A 9,076-nucleotide genomic window follows, 5' to 3' on the forward strand; every position below is an offset into this window, starting at 1 on the left:
AAAAATATATTATGTGTACGTATTTATCTTGACAAATATTTAGTGAAATCTTCCAAAATATCTTAAAGTCACAGTCGTCTTCACTGCCTTTATGCCAGTAAACATGGGAATTACAATAAAATGCGACTAAATACAGACGGCCTGGTTAAAACTTCTGCCTGAAGTTCTGGCCTCTGAGTCCCCTCCTGGGTCAGGTGTCTGCGAAGGCACAGTTTATACTAACAACTGTCCCCTCCCTAGGATACAGAAATCAGTCCATACTAACCGGGATTTTTTTCTCCTAAGAAAGGACGAAGTTGTTCTTATACTTTCCGAGCGTATTCACGGAGCCATGAATACAAGGCTATTGTATGATGTCTCTCAAACGGGTAAACAAGCTACAGGGTACTAAAGACATCCACTTGTGAGTGACATTCGTTTAAAAAGTAAATATTGTTTAACAGGTTTGTAGCTGACTACCTTCTGAAGAGTTCCATTTCCTGTAACAAATGTTGACTTCTTCAGAAAGACGTTCTTTTAAAACGAGATTTTAAAAAATTCTTCAAGGAGAACATTCTTTGAAACCTTGCAATAGTGTCCGCACTTTGCAAATTAGAAATAAGAAGTCTTTGCTATGATGCGGGCCGATGGACACTAACAATAATTTAATTCGGAGGCGAACATTGGCGAGAGCCAGAAAGGAGTGGGGGGAACGTTTAAAATTGAATTTTCCACAGTTGTGCGTTTATTTGTGATTCTGGAGACATGTAACCCGCAGGCGACTAAGATTTTTCTTCTCTCCCAGAACAGAGCCAACCAAGCTGTAAGCAGTTCGTGTAAACACAAAGGCTGTGCTCAAATCACACTTGAAATACATCAGAGACACCCCCAGCCCCCTCCCCAGAGCTCCCGAACGTCTGCAAGTCAGAAAGGACCCGACTAAAGTCAGGACGACAGGCACTTCACCGCTCCAGGTGTTTTGTAAAAAAAAAAAAAAAAAAAAAAATGGGCGAAAGCAGGCAAGCAGCACGACTCCACCAAAGTGGAGTGTTTTGTCTGCAGTGGTGCCCATTGGTTTGGCCTTTTCAAACCAAGGCACCGGCCTCAGCCTCGCGGCCCAGGACAGCCACACTCGCAAAGTTCGACTTCTCAAAGCCAGAGCAGTATGCAAACTCTTTCCAGGGGCAACTCTGCTGGCGTTCTGATTCGACCAGAAGTGAAAAGCAGAACCTCCGAGCAGTCGCCCTGTCACGGAGGAGGGTCGGCGGGGTGGGGGGCTGGGGAGGGGGCGGCTGGAGAAGGACTTGTCAGAGTTCAAGGTCGGTGAGGCGCGCGGGACGGCTCCCGCGAGCGCGGGGCTGCGGCGTCGCCGCGGCCGCCAGCCTGAGCGGGGACCTCGCTGTGGTTTTCATTGATTCCCTTTGCAGGAGCGCAGCCGAATCCCGACCAGCCGCACCAGCCCCGGCGAACCAGAGCACGTTAAATCTACTTATATGCATTATTACCGAGGAACGGCGGGCGTTGAGTCACCAAAACTTTTGCTTCGCAAGACAATTTCTAAGCGCTTTCGGCGGAGGCCGGCTCCAGGCGCGGAAACTGGGCTATGATTTAAGTCAGGAGCGACAGCTTTTCGAATACGGCAAACTCCGACTAAGTCCCCGGGACCGCGGAGAAAACAGCGAACAGAAATGCTTGGGGGTGGGGAGAGATCCTAGTCTACACACACACACACACACACACACACGCGCGCGCGCGCGCGTGCGCGCAAAGATTCGCGCGGAGACGGCACCGAATTCTGACATTACCAGAGCACGGCAAACTTACACACTTGGACGTCCCGGGTCCCCCGCCTTCCCCGCAGCACCCCACCCCCCCAACCCCCCACCAGCAGACCAGCGGCTGCGCTCCCCTCCCCGCTCCGTCCCTCCCCTCTCATCACCCTGCCCAGCGCCACAATCCTCCTCCCCCCCAAAGTGGACCCAATCAGCTGCCTGCCAAGCCATGAAACCTGAAATGCCGTGCTGTGATTGGCTGACGCCTCTAAGGTGAGGGGGTGTATTTATTAAAGAGCCGCTGGGCTGGGAGTTGGAGAGCGGAGTGCGGAGCTTGAAACTGACTGGGAACTTGAGTGGCGCCGCGACTTGCCAGTTTCACTCCAGGAACTTTTCTTTGCAGGAGGAGGAGAGAAGGGGTGCAATCGCTCCCCGCTTTTTGCTCTCTTTCTCCCCCCCCCTCCTCTCCAATTCGCCTTCCCCCACTTGGAGCGGGCAGCTGCGGGCTGGCCCCCGCGCGCCTTCCTAAAAGCTCGCCGCTGCGGCCGAGTGACGCGCCAGGCTCCCCGGGAGCCGCTCGCCCCGCGTCCGGGCAGCCGAGGGGAGAGTAGCCCGCGCCTCGAGCCCACGAGGCGCCGCGGCTTCTCGCCTTTCCCGGCCACCCGCCCCCTGCCCCGGGCCTGCGTATGAATCTCCTGGACCCCTTCATGAAGATGACCGACGAGCAGGAGAAGGGCCTGTCCGGCGCCCCCAGCCCCTCCATGTCCGAGGACTCGGCGGGCTCGCCCTGCCCTTCGGGCTCCGGCTCCGACACCGAGAACACGCGGCCCCAGGAGAACACGTTTCCCAAGGGCGAGCCGGACCTGAAGAAGGAGAGCGAGGAGGACAAGTTCCCCGTGTGCATCCGCGAGGCCGTCAGCCAGGTGCTCAAGGGCTACGACTGGACGCTGGTACCCATGCCGGTGCGCGTCAACGGCTCGAGCAAGAACAAGCCGCACGTCAAGCGGCCCATGAACGCCTTCATGGTGTGGGCGCAGGCGGCGCGCAGGAAGCTCGCCGACCAGTACCCACACCTGCACAACGCCGAGCTCAGCAAGACGCTGGGCAAGCTCTGGAGGTAGGGCGGGCGCGGCAGGGTGGGTTCCGCGGCGGCGGCGGCGGCGGCGGCGGGGGGCGCTGGCCGGGACCGTCTGTCCGCGCCCCGCCTCCCAGCAGGAGGGAGTTGCCGGTCCCGGAGCAGGCGGGGTGGGGCGGGGGGGAGGCGAGGGGGAGGAATGGGGACGAGGTGTAAGTTGGCTCAGAGTTTGACTAAGTTCTTGGATTGCTCTTGGGGAAAAGGGGGAGGGGGTAGGTGGAGCGGGGTTGGGGCGGCGGGGCGTGGTGGGGGGGGGGAAGATGGCCAGAGGAGGGGAGAACACCAGCAGGAGACTCGGTGGGAGAGGGCTGCCGGCCGGATCTCCCGCCGCAGTGAAGTTCAATCCCAAGGAATTGAAGTCTGCCTCCCCCTCCCTCGAACTGCGCTCCCCCGTGAAGCCCTTCGCCCACGGAGATGGGATGCAGGGTGGGGGGAGAAGCCGAGGCTAGAGGGCCCTGTGGCAGGAAGGAGGGGGGAGAAGGGAGGCTGCTGGAAATAGGTGGGTGCAGTGTGTGTGTGTGCAGTGGCGGGGAGGGGGGGGCAGGAGGAGCTCCTTGCAGGTTAAGTGGTTTTTCAGAAAGTTTTTAAAGGGTGTTGCGGACGGAAGGGGGGCGGGTATAACTCCAGTAGCAAAGGCCCGGAGAGCGGGAGCCGCGGAAAGCTATTTTCATCTCCAGGGTTTCCAAAAGAGGAGACAAGGGGAGAGGGCGGGGCGGGGCGGGGCGGGGCGGGGAGGGTCCGCTCAGGTCGGACTAAAAGAACGGAGAGTTTTTGTTCTCTTCTTTTCTTTTACTTTTTTTTTTTTTAAAAAAGAAAAGTTTCGAGTTGCGGTAGTGGCTGGAAAGCAGGGAGGAGGGAGGAAGGGGGGCTGTGTTCGAAGAAGCCGAGGGGTGGGGGTCACCTCCTCCTCCCGCCGACCTGACAGCTCAGCCGGTTTCACGGAGCACCCCCCGTCTCTCTTTTTGTCTGCTACCCCCCCCACCCCGCCCCCAGACTGCTGAATGAGAGCGAGAAGCGGCCCTTCGTGGAGGAGGCGGAGCGGCTGCGCGTGCAGCACAAGAAGGACCACCCGGATTACAAGTACCAGCCGCGGCGGAGGAAGTCGGTGAAGAACGGCCAGGCGGAGGCCGAGGAGGCCACGGAGCAGACGCACATCTCCCCCAACGCCATCTTCAAGGCGCTGCAGGCCGACTCGCCGCACTCCTCCTCCGGCATGAGCGAGGTCCACTCCCCCGGCGAGCACTCCGGTGAGTCTCCTCCCGGCCCCACCCCCGGCCAAGCCACCAACCCCCACCCTGGCACACCGCGCCCCGTCTGGCACAACCCCGGGCCCCCAGCCACCTAGTGGGCTCTGCTTAGGGACCTGGCGCTCCCTGGGGAGGAAAACACACTAACCACTGCGCCAAGCCCCTGAAAACACACACGCGCGCGCACACCCCCCCCCCAACCTAATCCCTGCATCCTAACAGTAATTTTTATTGCGGGGTAAAATGCCTTTACAGCTTTACAGGACTTCTCCCTTTTTCTCTTTGCTCCCCCAGCCCAAAAGCACACACAGGGCTCTTGTACAAGTAGCAATTTGGTCTTCCGGACCCTCCGGGCCTCAGACCCTCCCCTGATAAGAGGAGACTGCCGAGTGTGTACCGGCGAGTTAATCATTCAGCGATTTCTCTCGGGCGCAGCGCGCCTCCCCCGCGGATACGGGACACTTTAGCGAAGGGGGGGGAGGGGGTCCCAGGAGGGTTCCTGAGACTAAAGCCTCCGTACAGCCCTGCTTGATTGCCCTCTGCTTCTTCCTCTTTTATCGCCCTCAGGGCAATCGCAGGGTCCACCGACGCCACCCACCACCCCCAAAACCGACGTGCAGCCGGGCAAGGCTGACCTGAAGCGAGAGGGGCGCCCGCTGCCAGAGGGGGGCAGACAGCCCCCCATCGACTTCCGCGACGTGGACATCGGCGAGCTGAGCAGCGACGTCATCTCCAACATCGAGACCTTCGACGTGAACGAGTTCGACCAGTATCTGCCGCCCAATGGCCACCCGGGGGTGCCGGCCACGCACGGCCAGGTCACCTACACGGGCAGCTACGGCATCAGCAGCACGGCGGCCACCCCGGCGGGCGCTGGCCACGTGTGGATGTCCAAGCAGCAGGCACCGCCGCCGCCCCCGCAGGCGCCCCCACCGGCCCCGCCGGCGCCCCCGCAGCCGCCCGCGCAGGCGCCCCCCCAGCCGCCCGCGCAGGCGCCCCCGCAGCCGCCCGTGCAGGCGCACACGCTGACCACGCTGAGCAGCGAGCCGGGCCAGGCCCAGCGAACGCACATCAAGACGGAGCAGCTGAGCCCCAGCCACTACAGCGAGCAGCAGCAGCACTCGCCTCAGCAGATCACCTACAGCCCCTTCAGCCTCCCGCACTACAGCCCGTCCTACCCGCCCATCACCCGCTCGCAGTACGACTACACTGACCACCAGAACTCCGGCTCCTACTACAGCCATGCGGCGGGCCAGGGCTCCGGCCTCTACTCCACCTTCACCTACATGAACCCGGCGCAGCGGCCCATGTACACCCCCATCGCCGACACCTCCGGGGTCCCTTCCATCCCGCAGACCCACAGCCCCCAGCACTGGGAACAGCCCGTCTACACACAGCTCACCAGACCTTGAGGAGGGCTTAGACAGAGAGCGACGATGGCCGTGATGATCATAAAAAGAACCCAAGAAATAACGCAACCAACCAGAATTTCCTTTGGACATTTTTTTTTCTTTCTTATTTTTAAAGACATGTACGCTGAAGGCAACTCGAACTCAGATTCCAAGACAGAAGCATTGACTATCCAAACGCGTTACCACCTTGTTGCGAATCAGTGGCCAGGCCACTCTTGGCTAGATGGACCCGCGGAACCGACGGGAAACTGGACTGCAAACCTTCAGAGCAAGCGTGGAGGATGATGGAGATGCGTGTGACCAGTTTGCTCAGTCTCTCTGCCTGTTTGGACTTTGTAATTATTTTTTAGCAGTAATTAAAGAAAAAAGTCCTCTGTGAGGAATATTCTCTATTTTAAATATTTTTAGTATGTACTGTGTATGATTCATTACCATTTTGAGGGGATTTATACATATTTTTAGATAAAAAAATTAAATGCTCTTATTTTTCCAACAGCTAAACTACTTAGTCGAACAGTGTGCCCTAGCTTTTCTTGCAACCAGAGTATTTTTGTACAGATTTGCTTTCTCTTACAGACAAACAGACAAAAAAAAAGTTTGTGTGTTGTATTAACCGACAGAAGCCACAGATTTGTGTTACGTGATCAGTTTGGGGGGTTAGCTTTGCTTAATTCCTCAGGCTTTCTGATTCAAGGAGGAGTTGCCTTGGAAAAATCAAGGCCTTGTTTTGCAAATACGGAAGTAAACAATAGTCTAGAGACGATTTGGTAAGCTTTATCATATATATGTTTTTTAAACAAGAGAAAAACACCTTAAAGCCTTAAAACCATGCTGCTGGAAAATCCTTGTGCCCTCTTTTAGTGCATTTCCTCCTGTGTTTGCTCGCTCACCGCAACCTTAAGAAAGAAGCAAAAGGCAAGCAAAGGAGACGAAATCTGTTTGGGGAATGTTTCAGCAGCCAATACTGTGCCCCAGCACACTGCCCCCTGGTTGCCTGCCCGGGCCCCATGTGGAACACAGATGCTAGAATCCTCTCACTTACACTGTCACCTGTGCCTCTCTGAAAACCAGCAGTTAACTTCAAGACATTCCATGTGCTAAAATTATTTATTTTGTAAGGAGAGGTTTTAATTAAAAACAACAAAAAAATCTTCCTTTTTTCTTTTTTTTTTTTTTAAATTTACCTTCTTTAAAATAGGTTGTTGGAGCCGTCCTCAAAGGGTATGGTCATCTGTTGTTAAATTATGTCCTTAACTGTAACCAGTTTTTTTTATTTATCTCTTTAATCTTTTTTTTTTTTTTATTAAGAGCAAGTTTCTTTGGATTCCTTGTCCTAGATTTGTATAAATGCCTTTTTGTCTGTCCTTTTTTTTTTTTTTCCTCTTTGTTGTTTTGTTGAAAACAAACTGGAAACTTGTTTCTCTTTTTGTACAAATGAGAGTTTGCAGATGTAGTGTATCACTGAGTCATTTGCAGTGTTTTCTGCCACAGATCTTTGGGCTGCCTAAACTGTGTGTGTGTGCGTGCGTGCGTGTGTGTGTGTGTGTGTGTGTGTGTGTGTGTGGTGACTCAAAACAATGCAAGCATGTGTCATCGATGTTCCCCTATGTGTTCTCTTGGAGAGGGGGAGGAACGGGGAGGGGGGTCAGCCCACTGACAGACCTTAATTCTTAATAATTCTGTGGCTGGAGAGTGAGGATTGCTTTTTAAAAAAGACAGCAAACTTTTTTTTTATTTAAAAAAAGATATATTAACAGTTTTAGAAGTCAGTAGAGTAAAATCTTAAAGCACTCTTATAATATGGCATCTTTCCATTTCTGTATAAAAGCAGATCTTTTTTTAAAAAAAATATTTCTGTAACTTAAGAAACCTGGCATTTAAATCATATTTTGTCTTTAGGTAAGGTTTGGTTTGTGTTTGTGTTTTGTTTGTTTTGCTTGTTTTCCCCCCCAAACCTTTTGTTTTCTCTGTGAAACTTACCTTTCCTTTTTCTCTTCCTTTCTTTTTTTTGTATATTATTGTTTACAATAAATATACATTGCATTAAAAAGACAACGGCCTATGGACTTATTCATCTGGTTCTCCTGTTAAAAGGATGGTTTGAAGAATTGGGACACCAAAGAGATCATGACATCCCAATCATTGTGATGTTTTTATTTTTTATGCGCACTTCTGGCAATCCTAAAACCTGCTCTGAAGAAAAGACTGTGTCCCCAAAAATCAAAGCAGAAAAATCTTGAAAAGTGCCACCCCATCAAGTCACATAGAGAATTACATGTCCGTAGCTGCCATCCTGGCAAAGATGTTTGTTGTGGTTTTAACACTCTCATGCTTCAGGGCAAAAGCTGCTCCCTTGAAGAAGTCAGAGGGGGAATATTAGCCCTGAAATCAGTAGCTTGTCAGAAGACAGAATGCCAAAGGGGGTGACTTGCCTGTCTGAATGTAATAGAGCAAAGCTTCTGTGATTATGAACACATAGCAAAGAAACGGGGCGTCCATTGAAAAGGCAAAGGAAGCCAAAGTAAAACTGTCCGAAGGAGACCAGGGGGAAATCTGTCCCATTAAGTCTCCTGGTTTATCTGCAGGCACAACGACATGAGAGTCCCTTCTTTTTCTGTTCCCTCCAGTTTAACTCATTCTGAGAAGATGCAAAGCCATCGTAGAAGTAATAAGACCTAATCCTGTTTTCCTTGGCCTCAGTTACATGGGAGTTTCCAGGATCAGAGAATCGTTCAGGTCATTTTTCATTAAACAGATGAAATCACTCCTTCCCTCCCACCCCCAACACTGAGACACCCCACCTCCCCCCGACACACACACACCCCAGCTGATTGGGGAAGTGACTTTAAGGAGGCGAGTCTGCATTCTCATCTCAGGCTGGTTTCACTACTGGGCCCATGTCTCTGACAGTCTTAACCAGCGTCCAAACTTGGTTATTACCTCACATTGTCTGTTTTTGCTTATTGGATTCCTGGCTTGTGTCCCACGCGAGGATCATGGCAACCAGGAAAATGGTAGTTATCAAATCGAGGCAACATTATACTCTCCTCCTTTGCAAATTCCTTCAACAAACACTGATTGAGGGCCTATGACCTGCAGGGTGCTGTGCAAATCCCTCCCTGCCCCCCCAGACGGCAGACTCTATTCCTTGTTTGTGCCATAGCGTCCGTTCACTCAGGCCCAGAGTCTATCCTCCATGGGTACAAAATCTCTATTTCTCCCCCTTGCCAAAACTCACAGCGTCCTTTTCAAAAGTCTCCGTGCTGTTCATTAGTTCTCGTACACCCTTATGTGTCCTAAGTCTGTTGTCAATTAAAATCAACACATTCCATCCCATCACGACCACCGCTTTCCCCAAACCTCTACTGTTTGTCAGATTGCTCTCTCTTCTCCTAGAAATGTGCTCTTTTCCTCAGTACGTAACCTTTGGCAGACCTTCTTAGAGCCAGAATGTTCTGTTGAGACATAAACTTGCCAGGTGACCTAGGGCAAGTCTCTTACTTTCCTGTTCCTCGGTTTCCCTTTTTGTTA

General features: G+C 52.9%; 1 protein-coding gene across 1 annotated transcript; it reads left to right on the plus strand.

The window, feature by feature from the left end:
• Positions 1 to 2,053: 2,053 nt before the first annotated feature.
• Positions 2,054 to 7,538, plus strand: SOX9 (SRY-box transcription factor 9). Its single transcript, XM_068531158.1, has 3 exons — positions 2,054 to 2,868; positions 3,880 to 4,133; positions 4,701 to 7,538. Exons 1-3 carry the CDS (start codon positions 2,438 to 2,440, stop codon positions 5,543 to 5,545), a joined length of 1,530 nt encoding a protein of 509 aa, XP_068387259.1. The 5' UTR covers positions 2,054 to 2,437; the 3' UTR covers positions 5,546 to 7,538.
• The last annotated feature ends 1,538 nt before the right edge of the window (positions 7,539 to 9,076 follow it).

This window comes from Eschrichtius robustus, chromosome 20, assembly GCF_028021215.1.
Source record: "Eschrichtius robustus isolate mEscRob2 chromosome 20, mEscRob2.pri, whole genome shotgun sequence".
NCBI lineage: Eukaryota > Metazoa > Chordata > Mammalia > Artiodactyla > Eschrichtiidae > Eschrichtius > Eschrichtius robustus.

Excerpts from the sequence above, each read along its gene's own strand:
- SOX9 (XM_068531158.1), top strand. The coding sequence starts at position 2,438 with ATGAATCTCCTGGACCCCTTCATGAAGATGACCGACGAGCAGGAGAAG. Across the intron at positions 2,869-3,879 it reads ACGCTGGGCAAGCTCTGGAG|ACTGCTGAATGAGAGCGAGA; the intron begins GTAGGGCGGGCG and ends CCCCGCCCCCAG. Across the intron at positions 4,134-4,700 it reads CTCCCCCGGCGAGCACTCCG|GGCAATCGCAGGGTCCACCG; the intron begins GTGAGTCTCCTC and ends TATCGCCCTCAG.